General features: G+C 43.4%; 1 protein-coding gene across 7 annotated transcripts in view; it reads right to left on the reverse strand.

Annotated features, from left to right (window-relative positions):
- Nucleotides 1-19376, reverse strand: part of MACROD2 (mono-ADP ribosylhydrolase 2) — a 1043571-nt gene that overhangs the window by 144550 nt on the left and 879645 nt on the right. For all 7 annotated transcript variants that reach the window (XM_082215586.1, XM_082215585.1, XM_082215587.1 and 4 more), the window contains exon 9: nt 11128-11209. In XM_082215586.1, coding sequence (XP_082071712.1) covers nt 11128-11209 — 82 coding nt within the window. The remainder of the gene's footprint in view (nt 1-11127; nt 11210-19376) is intronic.

Genomic DNA, 19376 nt, shown 5'->3' on the forward strand with positions numbered 1-19376 from the left:
ACTTCTCTGCTGGAGCTTTTCTTTCTCTCTCTTTTAAAAAAGATTGATATTACTTTCAGATGAATTGAAAGGTAGGGATGATGAAGATGTCCTGAAAAAGATTGCGCAGACCATGATCTCCACGGAGACTCTGATGACACCATTGCTTGAAGACACAATATAATGAGACCAGGAGTTGCCATCACGAGACCCGATACAAACCAAGCCTAGAGACTTAAGTGTGACTCTCAAAATCTTCTTATGGAATAGTCAGAAAATGATGATGTCTTTTGCATTTCATCCCCCTGCAGCCTCATACATATCGTTTCCAGGAAACCTCACTGCTCACTTTCCTCTTCTCTGTGATGGTTGCCATACAGGTGAAACTCGGAAAATTAGAATCTCATGGAAAAGTTCATTTATTTCAATAATTCAACTTAAAAGGTGAAATTAATATATGAGATAGACTCATGACATACAAAGCGAAATAGGTCAAGCCTTATTTGTTATAATTGTGATGATCATGGCGTACAGTGAAACAAGGATTGCAAATAGAGCAATATTGGACCTCTGAGAAGTAGAAGCATGCATATGTACTCAGTACTTGGTAGGGCCCCTTTTACATCAATTACAGCCTCAATGCGGCGTGGCATGGATTCTATCAGCCTGTGGCACTGCTGAGGTGTTATGGAAGACCAGGATGCTTCAATAGCAGCCTTCAGCTCTTCTGCATTGCTTGGTCTCTTGTCTCTCATTTTTCTCTTGGCAATGCCCCATAGATTCTCTATTGGGTTCAAGTCAGGCGAGTTTGCTGGCCAATCAAGCACAGTAATCCCATTGAACCAGGTTTTGGTACTTTTGGCAGTGTGGGCAGGTGCCAAAGTCCTCCTGGAAAATGAAGTCAGCATCCCCATAAAGCATGTCTGCGGAAGGAAGCATAAAGTGCTCCAAAATCTCCTGGTAGACGGCTGCGTTGACCCTGGACTTAATGAAGCACAGTGGACCAACACTAGCTGATGACATGGCTCCCCAAATCAACACAGACTGTGGAAACTTCACACCGGACTTCAAGCATCTGTCACTGTGTGCCTCCCCATTCGTCCTCCAGACTCTGGGTCCTTGGTTTCCAAATGAGATGCAAAAGTTGCTCTCATCAGAAAAGAGATTTGGGGAGCCACGTCATCAGCTGGTATACATATGCATGCTTCTACTTCTCAGAGGTCCAATATTGTTCTATTTGCAGTCCTTGTTTTACTGATTCATTTAATATTCTAATTTTCTGAGATTGTTAATTTGGGGGTTTTCATCAGCTGTACTCCATAATCATCGCAATTATAACAAATAAAGGATTGACCTATCTCGCTTTGCATGTCATGAGTCTATCTCATATATTAATTTCACCTTTTAAGTTGAATTATTGAAATAAATGAACTTTTCCACGAGATTCTAATTTTCCAAGTTTCACCTGTATGTCTGGGAAATCCCGGACATGTCCTCTTTTGGGGGGCCAACATGCCCACCCAGGGGAATTTTTACATTTTAAAGAAAATGTCCAGGTTTTTTTGGGGGGGCGTTATTTACCGTATTTTTCACCCTATAGGACGCACCGGCCCATAGGACGCGCCTAATTTTTTTTGGGGGGGCGGAATAAAGAAAAAAAATTACCACCCCCCCAGCCGTGGGGGAAGCCCGAGCTTTTAAAAGCGCACCTACCATAGTTTTTAGAGGAGAAAAGGATATCTGCCCGAAGCGCGGGGCGCTCTGCTTCAGCGCGCCCCGCGCTCTGGGCGGCAGGCTGCTATCTGCAGCCTAGGGAGCCCTGCGAGAACTCCCGCGGGCTCCCCAGGCTTGCTGGTAGCTTCCTGAAGCCTGGAGAGCAAGAGGGGTCAGTGCGCACCGACCCCTCTCGCTCTCCAAGCTTCAGCGAAATCGCACACAGATTTCCCCTTCATTTTTGGAGGGGGAAAAGTATGTCCTATAGGGCAAAAAATACGGTATTTACTTAGCGCGTTATTTATTTATTTAGCGCGGGAGGCTTATGCTGCTCTGCACGCCGTGGCCACTGCCAGCCTGAGTTGGGAAAAGACGTGCAGGGGCCCCACATGCCTCTTTCCCTAGCTCAGGCTGGCAGCAGCTCAGGCTGTCCTCTTTTTTGCTCTTCAAGATATGGTACCCCTATTCTCTTTAATATCTGTATTGATCAATCTAGGCTTTGCAAACCTGGTGTCCTCCAATGGTTTTGGACTACAACTCCCATCAGCCCCAACCAGCATGGTCAATGTTTGGGAGTAATGGGAACTGTAGTTCAGCAAACATCTGAAGAGGTTGGTGAAAGCAGCTTTAATCACTCACTGAGTAACAGGAGGAAAAACAAAAACAAATTCAGCTTATTTCCGTTAAGATCGCGCCTCCACCTTAGGTGAGCCTCTCTTCTATTTTCTGAAGCACTGGTTTACCACACTGCTTCTGATGCTCATATTGTTTGGGCATTGTAGGAAACAGGGTGCTAAATAGATCTAGACGGAGCCAGCACACTTTTTATAAAAGCCTGATAATCCTATTTAGTGTCCATACAGTGCCTGCCTGGTTTGCTAGGATATGTTGGTTTAGTGGTAATTCAGATAACCCTCTGATTTGTTGTTGTTGTTTAGTCGTGTCTGACTCTTTGTGACCCCATGGACCAGAGCACGCCAGGCACTCCTGTCTTCCACGGCCTCCCACAGTTTGGTCAAACTCATGCTGGTAGCTTCGAGAACACTGTCCAACCATCTCGTCCTCTGTCATCCCCTTCTCCTTGTGCCCTCCATCTTTCCCAACATCAGGGTCTTTTCCAGGGAGTCTTCTCTTCTCATGAGGTGGCCAAAGTATTGGAGCCTCAGCTTCAGGATCTGTCCTTCCAGTGAGCACTCAGGGCTAATTTCCTTAAGAATGGATCGGTTTGATCTTCTTGCAGTCCATGGGACTCTCAAGAGTCTCCTCCAGCACCATAATTCAAAAGCATCAATTCTTCGGCGATCAGCCTTCTTTATGGTCCAGCTCTCACTTCCATACATCACTACTGGGAAAACCATAGCTTTAACTATACAGACCTTTGTTGGCAAGGTGATGTCTCTGCTTTTTAAGATGCTGTGAGCTATATGCTTGACTTGCTGTGAAGATGTTTTCTTGAAGACAAGAAAGTGCTTTGCTCCTGTAATATTTTTCCCCCCATTTCAACTTCCTCCCAAGATTCTGTGATTGAGAACAAGTGTTGTGCTTTTTAAGGACTAAAGCTCTGAGTAGCTTTCACTTGCACCTACTCCTAGGTCTCTGCTTCCTTTTAGTTCTCCAGCAAGAACTGCAAAATGGCACATTCTTTCTGCACTTGCTGTTCATGGAAAATACTGCTGCCGGCATCTCTACAGCTATTACTGATTCCATTTCACTATATACTTTCTCATCACAGCAACAATTCTAGCATAAAGCTATAAGACAGAAGCACTAGGCAATCCACGGATCTGAGTATACTGTTACACAGAATCTAGGATGGGATAAATAAGCTTGGGGAGAGCAGGTGCTGAAGGTTTGAGGTTAGCAACAATATGCCCTGTATATGACAAACTACAAAGAGTTGAACAGCTGACTCTGAATGATCCTGTTTCACAGATAATTTGCGTACATGAGTGTGTCAGTGACCTTATCATGGTTTCGCCCTTGACTTGTTCTTAAGGTATAAGAGCAGAGTAGAGCTATATTCCATTGTAATAATGAGGCTACTCTGGGCTTTAGATATATGGCTACCTTAACAGATTCAAATGTTGTGCCCTAACCAGGAGATGTCTCTGACACAACCATGCTATGATTCCCTTCAGAAATAGGAACGGTTTCTAGAAGAGCTTCAACATGTGGTCCACATTACACAGTATTTGTAGGCCACAGATAATAATTTATCCTGCAGTTATTTGAACATAAAGCCTGTATGTTTGGTACAAGGATCTTTCAAACTCTGACTTGAAGCGGCAGCTCTCTCGCCTTGTCTTCCTTGTTTCTGTCCTTTACTTTCCTCCTCTTTGCTTTCAGGCAGGCTCATTTTCTGCCCACCCTCTGAAAAACACTCTCAATTCACCTACTATGATATTTTCTTATTGGTCTCTGTACCAGAGGACTGGAAATAAGCCAATGGAACATTGATATTTTTGAAAGGATGATGGATGGGGAGCAGGTAAAGATCCTAGAAAGTACAGGTTAGCTAGGTTAATGGCTGTTTTGGGTAAACTGGTAGAAAACATTACTAGAGATAAAATTGTCCAGTATATGGAAGAAGTCTTGCTGAAGAAGAAAGATAAGCCCTGTCTCATTAACATTTTGAAGTTCTTTGAGAATATGAGTGTCAATGAGCATAAGAATAAGAGCGAACTATGAGATGTTGTGGGCTAGAGTTCAAAAAAAGCTTTTGACCATGTCAGCCACTAAGATTTGCTTCTGAATTAACACAGCTGTAAAGGGAGAAGAGGGAAAGTCCTCTTATGGAACAGTAATTGGTAAAGAACAGGAAGTAGAGAGTAGGGATCGACAGTTCTCTCAAGGAAGAAATACAGGAATCTGAATTGGGACTCACAGATCTCTTCTTGTTCATGAATGGCCTAGAGCTAAGGGTGAGAAGCGAGGTGGCCAAGTTTGGTGAAAAACAAAGGAGGGATTGCAAAGAGCTCCCAAAGTATCTCTCCAAAATGGATAAATGGGAAATAGCATGCAATTCAACATAAATAAGTGTAAAATGATGCACACCAGGGCAAAAAAAAAGTCCCAATTTCTTATACCTCTGAGTTGGCACTGACTGACAAGGAAAGAGATCCAGGTTGTGAAAAAGGCAAATTCCATTCTAGGAAGCGTTAGGAAAAGGATCAAAAAGAAAAAATGCCAATATTGTATTGCCTTTACATGAATCCATGCTGTGTGACTACACTTGGAATACTTTGAGATTGTTCAGATTGCAGCTTGGATATAGTGGAGCTGGAAAACGGTGCAGAAAATGGAAACTGCAGTTACCAAGGGGTTGGAGCAACTCCTCTACAAGCAAAAATTGTGACATTTGGGTTTTGTTTTTGTTTTTTTTAGTTTAGACAAATTCATGGTAGTATAGGGTTATCAAGGGCTACTAGTCACGATAGCTATATGCTACCTCTCGGTTGTTGGGAAACTGGGTAAGAGACAGCTGATGCTTCTATGTGCTGACATATGGTTGGCCACTGTGGGAAATAGGCTGCTGGACTAGGCAAGTCTGATCCATCAGGACTCTTCTTATGTGCTTCTCTAAATTGCTTGAGCATGTGGAATACACCAGCTGCATCTGATTCTTCCCTTTCAGCTTTCTTCTTGATCTAGTGACTGACTGATTGGTTAGATTTATAAATCTGCCCTCCATCAAAAGATCCAAAGTGGTATACACAATGCTTTTCCCCCCTAAAAAAATGTTTAGGGGTACTCTCATTTTCCTACTCATACTGAAACACTGCCCCTCAATGAGGCCAAACTTAGATTCACAAAATGCTTAGGGGTATGCGTCATAAAACTCACACAAGAACATTTTGCACAAATATCTCATGAAGCAAACATTAAAATAGCATAATAAACCAAACTCAACTAGCACAGCTCATCCATAAACCAAGCAATCTCATTACAGTGTATGTCAGCAACACAGAAACGAACCCTTTCAATGTGCCTTCTTGAGGGTTTGCAGTCAAATTTACAGTGGTGCCTCGCAAGACAAAAAGAATCCGTTCTGTGATTCTCTTCGTCTAGCAGTTTTTTCGTCTTGCAAAGCAAGCCCATTGACGGATTAGCGGATTAGCCCTATTAGCGCTATTAGTGGCTTTTAGTGTCTTATCTGCTGATCGGATCAGCTGATAAGTGGCTTAGCGGCTTAGCGGCTTAGAAAAAGGGGGGGAGGAAAAAAAACCAGCAGGAACTCGCAAGACATTGTCGTCTTGCGAAGCAAGCCCATAGGAGATTCGTTTTGCAAAGCACCTCCAAAACGGAAAACTCTTTTGTCTAGCGGGTTTTCCGTCTTGCGAGGCATTCGTCTTGCGGGGCACCACTGTATCTCCATTTCATTCCACTCAGTGCTATTTTTCTAGAAAAAGAGGTGATGAGCTCACCATCAGTGTCTCCCTTGTTCTCTTAGAATGGCAATGACGCCCACCCAAGAGGTGCTGAAACTGAGGTCCCATGAGTTCCAACGGGGGGGGGGGGGGGAGCCATGGTTCTACTAAACACAAAACCCTATGAGCTTTCTCAGTCTAATGGTGCTTCCTGTGATAATCTCTCTTCTCCAATCTCTGCTTTATCTGGATCTTTTGTACCCTTTTGTAGGATCTCAGGAGACTGTCTTACACTGCATGAGATCACTGGTCCATCTACATCAGGTCTGTCTACACAGACTACCAGAAGCAATCTGGGGTTTCCGGCAGGGGTCTCCCCCAGTCTCCCTTAGGATGCCATAATTTGAACCTGGGACATATCACTGAGCATGGTTCTTCAGTACATACTGTACTTTTGAATTATAACTGTACCTTTTTTTATTTGTAAAGAAACAGTTTTAATGAGTTAATTACTTGAGAATAAGAACATTTTTAAGTGGTAGAAGGCATTTGTGCTCACTGAAGTGATAGCAAGTTCAGCCTTAAGACATATACAGAAGATCTTACTTTTGGATATAAAATAATTAGTTTTGAATTCATAATAATTAATGCAGTTAGATTCTGATCTCATGGTCATTAAAATCACCACTCCATCAAGTGGTGGATCAAAAGGAAGGAGAAGACACATCCTTTTACTGTTCTTCAACTTCCCTGACCATGTGCAGGACAATATTATGAGTCCATGCATGGGATGGTTTCATAGAATCATAGAATTGTAGCATTGGGACGATCTGAATGTTATGATTTTAATAATGTATCTTTAGATATCCTGGCAATATCTTCGTATGGAGGTGTCAAAAATATATGAAGGACTGGACAGAAGCCACTTTTATGATGCTGTACTTTTATCTGCTTTTATAAGTTGCATTGAACTGTATTATTGTAGCATTGCTTTACTACTTTTGTCATAATTTGTCCTGGGATCACATGATGAATAGAAGCTAGAATTTCTCTTCTTACATAAATAGCTGGACAGCCAGTAGCAACTGAGAGTTCATGCGAGGATTAAGGGTTTGATTTTTCATTTTTGTTTACTCTGGCACTCTGGCAGCAAAGTAGACCTTAGTTATCCTTGATAAGCAAACTTGTTTGGCTGTAATTCAGGCAATCTGTTGAGCTGCTGCTGCTTGTTACTTCAGTATATGTACAGGTCCTTCAGCCCACCTCTGATCCGAAAGATGAAAATGGGACTGGAAACAATTGTTAAAGGAGAGAAGTGTGTCCTCCTTTTCAAGCATCTCTTTCCCCTCCCTTCACCACAAACAATATGGGGACAGGGATATTTAGCACTGGAAGACTTTTGACTCCAGCAATAAGCACTCATCTTCCTACCACTGTGAGGTGGAGGCCCAAGGCCAAGGCCAGTGTAAACCTCTGCTCGCATGTTTGTTTCACATTTATATCCCACCTTTCTTCTGTCTTGGAACCCAGGACAATGTATATATTATTCTCCTGCAGTTCTCCCATCCAGGCACTGACCAGACCCAGAGTTGATTAGCCTTAGCAAAGCTGTATTACCTGCCTTCAGACCATATTGTGAAGCCGTATTCTTAGCTGTGCACTGCAGTGCTGACATGGTAGCACAGAAAGTACCGTATTTTTCACTCTATAAGATGCACCAGACCATAAGAAGCACCTAGTTTTTGGAGGAGGAAAACAAGAATCCCAGAAGCCAGAACAGCAAGAGGGATCTCTGCGCAGTGATCCCTCTCACTGTTTTGGCTTCTGGAATAGCTGCACAGCCTCTTCAGGGCAGCGATATGAAGGCTCCCCTGTTCTGGCTTCTGGGATAGCTGTGCAGCCTGCATTCACTCCATAAGATGCACACACATTTCCCCTTACTTTTTAGGAGGGAAAAAGTGTGTCTTATAGAGCAAAAGATACGGTATATGAGTACCCATTATCTGCTTCACTTGCTAGAGGATTCTTCAAAGGAGACATGATGAACAGGAGGAACAAACCAGAAGAATTTAACTACATTGTTGAGAGCCAGTGTGGTGCAGTGGTTAGTGTGTCAGACTAGGACCTGGGAGAGCAGGGTTCAAATCCCCGTTTAGCTATGAAGCTAGCGGGGTGACCTTGGTCCAGTCACAGTGTCTCAGCCTAGCATAACTCACAGGATGGCTGTGGGGTTTGAATTAGAAGGGAGAGAACCATGTACATAATCTTGAGCTCATTGGAGAAAAGGTAAGATATAAATGAAATAAATAAAGTAAGAGGTGTGGAGGGAGAGGAGACTGCTATGAAAAACAGAAAATGACATTTCCAAAGTGGTCTGAGGGGAGCTGCCTTGTGCTGAGGGTGGCTTGTTGTTTGAAGGGACAATTTCGGCCTTACATTTTCATGTTTTCAAGACAAGAGAGGGCTCCAGAACTATACGAGATAATTTTACCAATGTAATGCGTGAGATCAGGGGGAATGCATGGGAAAAGGAGGATCACAAGAGATCATTACTCGTCTCTCAGCCTTGAGGTGAATTATAACTAATCCCTCTGAAGACCTATGGTGTCAGGGAGGGATTTAAAGGATTCTGAGATTTCTGAAAAGGAGGCAAAAAAAGATGGGGGGGGGGGCTTCCAGTATTTCAAAATCAATATGAAAATAGTTGAAATTATAAGCATCTGCCAATCATCTGTTTAGTAAAAGTTCATATAAATCACTGCTGAAAAACAGCAGCTTTTTCTGGGGATGCAGGAGAATAGAAGCTTTCCCCTCCATACAGCTGTGTTCCCTAAAGCTGTGTCTCCCAGGAACAATTAGGCAGCTATGGGCTGTTTGGCTTCCATGGGACAGTTCCTATGTCCCTGGTTCCTCTCTTCATATTCACAAACAGCCACAACTACTGGGTTATTCAGCTCACTGTTGTTTATTAGGGGTGAGGTGTCACATTATTCCCCCACTGAATACCCTTCCTGCAGTTCCTTGTTGGGCCAGTATTCGGCCATAGGCCAAGGTCTCACCCTGTAGCCAACCAGCCCTATCTTCTCTGTATAGTTTTTCCCTTATGGGGCTTTGGCTCAACTGGAAATGCACCCAGCAACACCCCCACCCCACCCCCTCTTCCCTTTCTCCTCCATTATAAGGAACTCTGAAGTTCCATTGCCAATATCTATGTCTCTCCTCTGTTGTTTTTTATCTGTAACAACAACAACAACAACAACAACAACAATAATGATGATATATTATTGATAGCCCGCCTATCTGGCTGAGTTTTGGGCAGCTTCCAATCAAGTGTTAAAAACAATACAGCATTAATTATTAAGAACTTCCCTAAACACGGCTGCCTTCAGATATCTCTTAAAGATAAGATAGCTGCTTATTTCCTTCACATCTGAAGGGCACATTCCACAGGGCAGGTGCCACTACCGAGAAGGCCCTCTGTCTGGTTCCCTGTAACCTCACTTCTCACAATGAGGGAACCGCCAGAAGGCCCTTGGCGCTGGATCTCAGTGTCCGGGCTGAACGATGGGGGTGGAGACGCTCCTTCAGGTATACAGGACTGAGGCCGTTTAGGGCTTTAAAGGTCAGCACCAACACTTTGAATTGTGCTCGGAAACATATTGGGAGCCAATGCAGATCTCTCAGGACTGGTGTTATGTGGTCCCGGCGGCCAGTCCCAGTCACCAGTCTAGCTGCCGCATTCTGGATTATTAGGCCCTATTGCAGGGCAGGGCAGAGTCAGCCCATCCGTGAGGTGAAGCAGCTGCCTCTGGTGGCGGCAGATGCTGCCTCCTCTGCTGCCATTTGCAGCTGCCACCTCCATGCCCAGCTGCTGCCCCCTTTGCTACCGCCTCCTCATAGGCAGCCACAGTGGGGTGTGCATGCACCTGCAGGAGACAGGCAAAATGTCCTGGGCCAGCCCAGCAGCAGAGAAGAGAAATGGTGTGTCTAGTCTGACTGCAGGGTTGTCTCCCAGCCATTCCCCACCAGCAATCCCTGCTGAGCAGGGCTATCTGTGCTTCTGCATCCATGCAGGAGGGAAGCAGGAGGGCAGTCTTTGGAAGCCCTTCACTGAAACATCTGAACTGGCCCCTAGTGTGTGCCCAACAGAGGAGGAGGTCTGTGGGTGGCAAAGTTACATTTGGATGCGGTGATGGACCGCAGTGAAGAGAGAGAAAAAATGGTTGTTTGATTTTACCTGTAGCTCTTGGAGGTAATTAGAAATAGCTGCAAACTTGTGTGAGTGCATGAAACAGATTTCTGAAGGAAAGGGGGATACTTCCATGCAAAGAATTTTTTTTTTTTTTGCAAATGTTTGTTACAATAAACCCTCAAATTTCACGTCAATTATTGAACACTTATGATGACTATACACCCATTTTTACACGATTCTTTAACTAAATAAAATAAAATAAAATAATTATTTATACCCCGCCCTTCCCAGTTCAAAAACCGGGCTCAGGGCGGCTAACAACAAATTTAAAGCACTTAATTGTAAAAGCAGCATAAAATACAGTATAAAAACACAAGTAACAATAAAATTCAAAGTTCAGAAATCAATTTAGGGGAAATCCATCTAATAAGAATTAGATAATCACCAGGGCTAGCTAGCTGAATTAGTCCTACTTGGGCCAGCGAGGAGGCCAGGGGAGAATTAGCTGTGGGGTCTCAGAGCGGGTAATCTTCATAAAAGAGGAGGGGGAGGGAAGAGAAGGGAAATAGAAGATTGGGCTGAATTCAAATTAAAGGCCAGGTGGAATAGCTCTGTCATACAGGCCTGACGGAAGGAGGTTAAATCCTGAAGGGCCCTAGTCTCATGGGACAGAGCATTCTACCAGGTCGGAGCCATCACTGAAAAGGCCCTGGCCCTGGTGGAGGATAATCTGACATGTTTTATACACCATTGAAGATATTGAGAAATGCTATAAAGATATAAATCACACACTATACATACCGGTACATATAGTATGTGGGCAGTATCTGAAGAAGAATACATTTCTTTTTCAAGGAAACAAATAAATTAACACACCTGCAGGGAAGAATTCATTCATTTTCTTCTTGTAAATTTTGTAGTCAACCTCCAAAAATACACAAAAAATGACACGATCCATCTGTAAGGGGAAAAGAAAAGCCAAAGGTTTATTAAGCAAGGTGGTTTCTGGACCGTAGTCTGAGCTGTAATGAAGGGTGAACTTGTTGGCAGATGGCCTGGTATGTCAATCCACAAGTTCCTCCCACTCTTACAGGTATGTCTTCTGCTGTCATGAACACATGCAAGCAAGGCCATTATTTCCAGCAGCAGAAATGAAGCCGGGGACTATTTGTTGGTGATGTGATGACTCTATGCATGTTACAGGAAATGACCATTTGGAAATGACCACCTGGGCATATGTTAGAGAGTCTCTCTCTCTCAAGCACACCTGCAAAAACTGGGGTTGGATGGGGGAACATGCCAAAAAGAGCTTTGGTGTTGCAAGTGAGCTTGTATCTGCCATATAGATCACAGACCCTTTAAGGGTTTGAAACTAAGGTATGAATCAAGGGGTTCCCAGTTTGACACTTGTGTCTCCCATGAAATCACTATGTAGCCTTAGGCAAGCCACTCTTTCTGTCTTCGTCTCTCTCTCTCTCAGCTTCAGTTCCCCTCCCGCCACCTGCATATGGGTAAGAATACTATTAACCTTACAGGGTTGCTGTGAGAATCATAATTAGAAAATGTTACAATGAACATTTGAAAGCACTATAGATTACTGTTGATAGATTATACCCTGCTCCAAGGAGCAGTGTACAACGGAAACGGCAAAAAGCAAAAGACATTGTAAACAATAGAAGACAACACAGAATACCTAGGAGAGTTCAAAAGCCCACCAAAAGGAGAATTTTCGACTGCTCTCCTAAACATAAGCACTGCTGAGGCGTGGATTGCAAGCTAAGTGGGTAAGGTCACCACTGCCCAAGGCCCTTACAATACTAAACAAATAGACAAACACAGGATTGCATGTGTAAAATTAGTTCTGTGCTGTGTCCTTTGTTAACAGCCAGCTGCTTACGCAACTTGGCCTTGAGCCCGATACAAGCAAGACCAGGATATTTTGACTATGCAGCAATCTAACATTTGGCAGATGACTCATAAGACGGACATCTGCCAGGTATACAATAGAGTAAATGGGTTAAAACAAAGAACCCCATCATTCAGTCCCACCAAAAACAAAGCAAAAAGTGTTTCTGCGGGAATGTTTACTGCTTTTGAAAGACTTCTCAAAAGCTTTTAGTCCATCGTTATATTTATAGAAACCTACCTACTCTTAATCTAGAAGTGCTTATGCAAAAACAAAGAGAACAGCACAAGCCAGCCAGGTGGCAGGCAGCAAGCACGGTAAATAAAACAGTTCATACAGAATTTTTAAAAAGTCAAATAAAGCTAGCCATGTAAAAGCCACAAACAGTACACAACTACCGGTTCTTAACATGGATTCCTGGCAGGCGGCTTTCAAATTAAAAAAAGAGGTTTTATCCAAAGAATTCATTTTAAAAAGGAATTAAAAAGAAAAACAAAAAATGCTTTGTCTGTAACTCTACATCTCTCCAACCATCATAAGTGCTGACACCGTTGAGACAGACTAAGGATTCCATAGCTCAAGAGGGCTGGTTAACACTTCAGAGCTGTGGCTTCCTGGAGAGGAAGTAGGCGAATGACAAACAATTCACCACATAACCACCTTGTGGAGCATTCTGCTACTCACCAGGCTTCTTGATACTTGGCAACGCGCTTGTTCTACTAGAAATTCATAGTACATAGCAATTGGTTACTAGGAACCTGAAGTCAGTGATTTGGCTGGTGAGTTCAAATCAGCATATGAAACTACTTAGCTGCCCCCCATCTTCAGTGTGGTCTCTTTGGCTAACAGCCCTTCTTGCTTATCCACCCCATTCATTAAAATTGTCAGCGGTACAACTTCTGCCAAAACAGGGGGCAGCAGATTGTAAGCACTTTTGTGTTATTTGCACACCGATGATGCACACTGCAGCTGTCTGCTGAAGCTGGTCCACTATCCCTGCCGCCACACCCCTTTTTGTTCTGCGGTGCCTGGGGGGGTCAGGAAGCACACTTGCCGGGGGGGGGGGGAGGTCAGGAAGCAACAGCAGCACAAGTCAGTGTGTGAGAGCTTGTAGCTCAAAGCCCATGATGTCCATTGTCCTGGGTAACCGAGATTGTGGGTGAGGTCAGCCAAGGACCAAGCCAATGTCAGCATATTCAATGTGGGCTTCCACTTTGTGGCAATAAAACAGATAGGTTGCTTTCTCCTTAGCACGGGCTATGGAGTGGTAGGGAAAAAAGAGTTTGGATTGGATATCCCACTTTATCACTATCCCAAGGAGTCTCAAAGCGGTTAACAATCTCCTTTCCCTTCCTCCCCTACAACAAACACTCTGTGAGGTAAGTGGGGCTGAGAGACTTCAGAGAAGTGTGACTAGCCCAAGGTCACCCAGCAGCTGCATGTGGAGGAGCGGGGAAGCGAACCCGGTTCCCCAGATTACAGTGGTGCCTCAGGTTACAAATGCTTCAGGTTACAGACTCTGCTAACCCAAAAATAGTACCTTGGGTTAAGAACTTTGCTTCAGGATGAGAACAAAAATCGTGCAGCGTGGAGGCAGCAGGAGGCCCCATGAGCTAAAGTGGTGCCTCAGGTTAAGAACAGTTTCAGGTTAAGAACGGACCTCCGGAATGAATTAAGTTCTTAACCCGAGGTACCACTGTACAAGTCCACTGCTCTTAACCACTACACCACACTGGCTCTCAGAAGGTGCTGCAAATCCTTCCTATCTATTACTTTCCTTCCTTTTCGCCTACCCCCACCCACAACCTTAAGAACATAGGAAGCTGCCTTATACCGAGCCAGACAACTGGTCAATCTATTTCACTGCTGTATATCTTGATTGCCGGCAGCTCCCTTGGGTTTCAACCAGGGCACAATTCCTAGCCCTCACTAAAGATGCTGAGACTGAACCTCGAACCTTCTGCATGCAAGGCAGATGATGTACCACCAAGCTACATGGGTCTCCTTGTTCTTTCTCCACTTGCTCCCACCAGCCTCTACCCTTGACCCTCTCCATCCTGACGTTACAGCTGCCATGTCCCTTCTCTCTCACTTCGGAAACAGCACTGGATATATGACTTGGCACTGGAGTCCTCCCTTTGTTTAGTCTAGGGAGGCCATGGTTTCTTTAATGCTTCCTGCAACTTGTTAGTTTCTTAGTCATACAGGGAACTACTAGCTTAATGGGGATTTTATTGTTGTGTTCTGCAGAGGGCCAATATTCTCCACACAAAATATGCAGACGGGTCCACACACATTCACACTTTACAAACTGCACTTTATGCATACATGCCGTGTTGTAGGCACACATTCAGCGATTCAACGGCAGCTTTTTCAAACTCCACATTTCTTCATGCTAAACAACAAGGGAACTTTCTAGGCACTGAACAGTTTTCCAGCCCCATGAAACTTTTTAAGTGGCCCTAGCATATATAATCTATATGAGTCAATTCCACTGCAAATGTGTGAAGTGTCCTATTTTTAAGCATGCATAAAATGCTGTGATGACAGCTCAGATCCTGTGTTTATCTGATTGAATGGCATGTGTTGGCAGATAGTAAATTTGAAATTGTACCATATTCTTGCATCTTGCCAGTCAGAGAATCCCCCCCCCCAGATATAGATAAAATAAGTTGAATTTAAGCTGTGCAAAGCTCTCCTTCTCTTCACCACTTCCTTTCCAAATCAAATGGCTGCAAAAGCTGGGTATGGGGAGAGAAATTGCTTGGAGGCTGACTTACAAAAGCACTACAGGACCCCTGGGACTCTCTTTTGTCATTCTACAAAGCAAATCTTCCTTCTCTTGTGGCTTGTGAAATGCCAACGTGATTAGACATTTCATGCTGTCCCCATTGTAGAAGGGAGAGCAAGAATATGGAGACACTCATCTGGCCAGCCAATATCCTTCTATAGCCTCTGGTTCTTCCACAGCCAAGTGGAAGAGAGAACCAGTCGTCTGAGGAAGAAGCATAAAGAGGCTAACAACATGAAGGCATCATGACTCATCCTTGATTGACAGCTCTGTTTTTGGCACCTAGTGCCGGGAGCACTTCTTCTATTGCTCTTTCCCCCCACCCTGCAGGCTTGATTAAATTTTGCTTGCTTCACGGCTATGAATAGGCAGATCAAAGAGGCCATAAGTGAAGAGCACTGTAGCAAAGGAAAAAGAAAGTTCAATTGCATTAGCTTTTTCACTTACAAGGCAGCTTTACAGCTCTAGGCTGCAGATCACATTGATCTTTTTCTTCTTCTGCGGAGCCTGTGGTAATTCATGGAGTCTATTTGAGACTGGAGCACCACTCTTATGTACCCAAGCATCTCCCTAGCACCTGCAGTTTTGCAGGACTCTGCATAGCATGGTGGTAGCAGGTTGTTCATATTTTGAGAGAAACCCATCCTGACCCTGAGTGAGATCTTTAAAACCAGTAAAAAAATGAAACAGGAGAAATATTTTTCTGCTGTGCATTTAGAATCTGAAATGATTATGTCCCTTTCAGGTGGTAAAAGGAGGAAAGGGATAGGGAAAGAAGCAGATCTTCCTCATGAGACCAGGGCCCTGCAGGATCTGCTTTCTTTCCACAGGGCCTGTAAGACAGAGTTGTTCCGCCTGGCCTTTGGCTCGGAGTCAATTTGATTCCCTCCCCCTCTTTCTTTTTTCTTTTCCTTTCTCCTCCTGCGATGAGGCTACATTTTAATATTTTAATATTTCAACATTTTAATGTTGTATTTTAATTTTGTTTTTAAGTTGTATTCATTCAGCTTATTTTTATTATTGCTTGTTAGCCTTGGCTGGGGAGGGCGGGGTATAAATAATAATAATAATAATAATAATAATAATAATAATAATAATAATAATAATAATAATTTCATTAGGAAATACCCAGTCTGGTGCAAAAACCAGATGCTGCAGGACTCCAATTCTGATCAGCCCCACATGGTACGGCCAATAGTCAGGGACAATGAGAGCTGTTGCTGTTGGCATCCCTCTGTCTCAGGAGACAATGGAAGAGTATGCCTGCGGGGACAAAGTCAAACTGTTGGAGAGCTACAGCACCTGCTGTGGCTGTGGAGACTGATGTGGGAGAGACATGTTTTATTGCAGGTGGGGCAGATGAAGGTGTGATGTTGCTGCTACAGGTGCACAATGGAATTTCTTCTCTCTGCACTCTCCCCAGCGGTGATTCCTCCTCTGGTGACTGCTGTGGACACACAACCTGACTGTCTCTGGGCACTGTGATCATCTGCAAGGGATTCCCATATGGCGGCGTTAAATGTTGCCAGCATTTATGTCTTGTTTGCAGACATCTTTATAACACAGAGTTGATCTGCAACAGGCCTCGTGCCTGTAAAGCACATTCTTCCATCTTCTGTGTACTTGAACACGCCAGTGTAGATATTGCTGAGACAGTTGTAAACCAACAACATCTGCTTTAAACCTGCTTTAAATTGTTATAATGATGAAAGATATAAAGAGGACTGGATACTATTTATAGAATATATGGAAAAAGTATTATAAGCAAACAATCTACCTAGCAGGATGGTAAAATTTTCAGCGGAGTAAGAAATAGATAAAGTATATAAAAGTAGTTGCGAAAGATGGGGTGAACTAAGAAAACGCAAAGAAAAGAGGGGATAAAAGGAACCATGGATAGGAAGTCAATGAATATTTTCTGATTTTTTGTCGGTTATTTAAAATCTTTGAAAGGAAATCTTTTTCTTTGTTGTATCGTTTTCATTTATGCTTTGCTGATGTGGAATGTTATCAGAAAAGCAAATAAAATAAAATATTCTTTAAAAAGAAAGAAAATATGGCTGGGGCTGGGGCTGATGGGAGTTGGATCCCAGCAACATCTGGATTGCTGCAAGTTCCCCATCCTTGAAGTAAACCTTATTAGTAACAGCACTTGTCACTAAATAATTGCTAACCTCCTGATACTTGCTGTACCCTTCATATTTACCACATTTACAGCCGTTTTGGTTCAAAGCCTACTGATGCCAAAGGGAATCTATTGATTGCCTTTAACAGGCCCTGGGTCAGTTCTGATGTTTTCAAATTCTAGGCGTCCTGTTAAGTTTATAGCATGTGACAAGCTAAATTATTAAGCATCTTAACATTTCAAATATTTTAATGACACATTGCAACAAGCTTTTCTTTTCACTGGAGACTATACCCCTCAATTATTGTCAATTACTGGACAGAAGAGTGCACAACAAGAAAGGGTGACTTTGTAAAAGGAGAGATTTAATTAACAATGGACTTTCACACGGCATCAGATTCAAAAATAAAAGAAAACAGTTGGCATTGACCAGGATCTGAACCTTTTAACCCAGTTCTCTTCATCCAAAGCTGAGCAGTTTAGGGCCGGAATAGGGAATCAATCCGGAACCTGGTTCTGGCAGCTGCTCTTTTAATGAAGAACCAATCTTACAAGCCTCACCAGAGTAAAACATTCCCTGGTTCCTTTTTAATTTGACATTTTTAGACATGCACCCCATAGTTCCATTCTGTGAAGACTCACAGATTGGGAAGGGACCAAAGGAGGATCTAATACCACCAGTAGCATGAAGTGTGTTATGCTGTTGTTGTTTAGTCGTTTGGTCGTGTCTGACTCTTCGTGACCCCATGGACCAGAGCACGCCAGGCACTCCTGTCTTCCACTGCCTCCCGCAGTTTGGTCAAACTCATGCTGGTAGCTTCGAGAACACTGTCCAACCATCTTGTCCTCTGCCGTCCCCTTCTCCTTGTGCCCTCAGTCTTTCCCAACATCAGGGTCTTTTCCAGGGATTTTCTCTTCTCATGAGGTGGCCAAAGTATTGGAGCCTCAGCTTCAGGATCCAGTGAGCACTCAGGACTGATTTCCTTAAGAATGGAGAGGTTTGATCTTCTTGCAGTCCATGGGACTCTCAAGAGTCTCCTCCAGCACCATAATTCAAAAGCATCAATTCTTTGGCAATCAGCCTTCTTTATACTGATCCACAATTGCTCTGTCTGTCTGTCTTTCTGATCATCTTTTATTGTTTGGTGCCTTGGGCATCTTGAATGGAAAAGTGGGGTATATATTTCATAAATGGCTAACGATACAGAAGGAAGGTATCAGTATATACAGATGATGATGTGGACAAGAATAATAACAAGTATATTTATTTTAAAATATAGAAAGTGAAAGTGGGGCAGAACTGAAAACAATATTCGGGGGTGGGTAGTCTTTCTGACCTCAGTATGCTATAACTGAGGTATCAGAATATATATGTGTGTGTATATATGTGTGTGTGTGTGTGTGTGTGTGTGTGTCATAAATTAATTCATGTTTCTACTGAACCCAGAAAGGTTCTTTTCTCCAACAACTGCTTCAAAAATTATGCATTTGTAAAACCACAGCCTCAAGTCCATCCAACTTCACTCTGTGTTGAGTAAGGGTTACACTGGCAGTTAACCTTAGACCCACTGGCAGAGGAAGAGGAGTGTGGGGGGAGCGAACCGCCCCTGGCAGCGCAATCCCAGTGGGGTGCCATTGCGGCTGCCCCCCCTGCTGGGCACCACGCCCCTGCAGGCGGCATGCCCTGCCCCCGCCTGCTCTCTGCCCCCCAGTGGTGGAGCATGAAGCTCCGCCATTGCTTAGACCTTATTGCTTATTGGTACTGTAGCAGTGTGGCTGGCTGGCGCAAAGGGTTTGGGAAGTGAGACTCTCAGCAAGTGAGATATGAGGAAATTAATGTTAGAACATCAGGCTAGCCAAAGATTTATGTTTATGTGCCTGAACACTGAAATTGTAAGACTGCACTGCTCTAATGATACACCTTTATGGATATACCTTCCTAGTAGATCCAGATAGGAGAAAGCTATTTGTGGGAAACAAACAAACATTTAACCTGAAGATAAATTATCAGGCTACTTTAGCAATAAAAAAGTAGAGATTACGTGAAACAAAATGAGATGTAAAATGATGAACACTTTAGTCAGACAGTTGATAGTATCCCCCTACTAAGATTCCCTCCGCTTAAACAAAAGTGAAAGCTATATTTTAAAGTTGTGAGATTACTGTTTGCTGTGTGAAGGTGGTTTTTTTTAAGCCTGCAGTGAAATATAATTAAGTTGTTGAGGCAAAAAGAGGGGAAAAACAACCCCCCAAATGTTTATTATGACCTAAAAGATTAATGTGGTCCACAAAATCTAAATGGA

This window comes from Podarcis vaucheri (assembly GCF_965113315.1).
Source record: "Podarcis vaucheri genome assembly, chromosome: 3".
Taxonomy (NCBI): Eukaryota; Metazoa; Chordata; class Lepidosauria; order Squamata; family Lacertidae; genus Podarcis; species Podarcis vaucheri.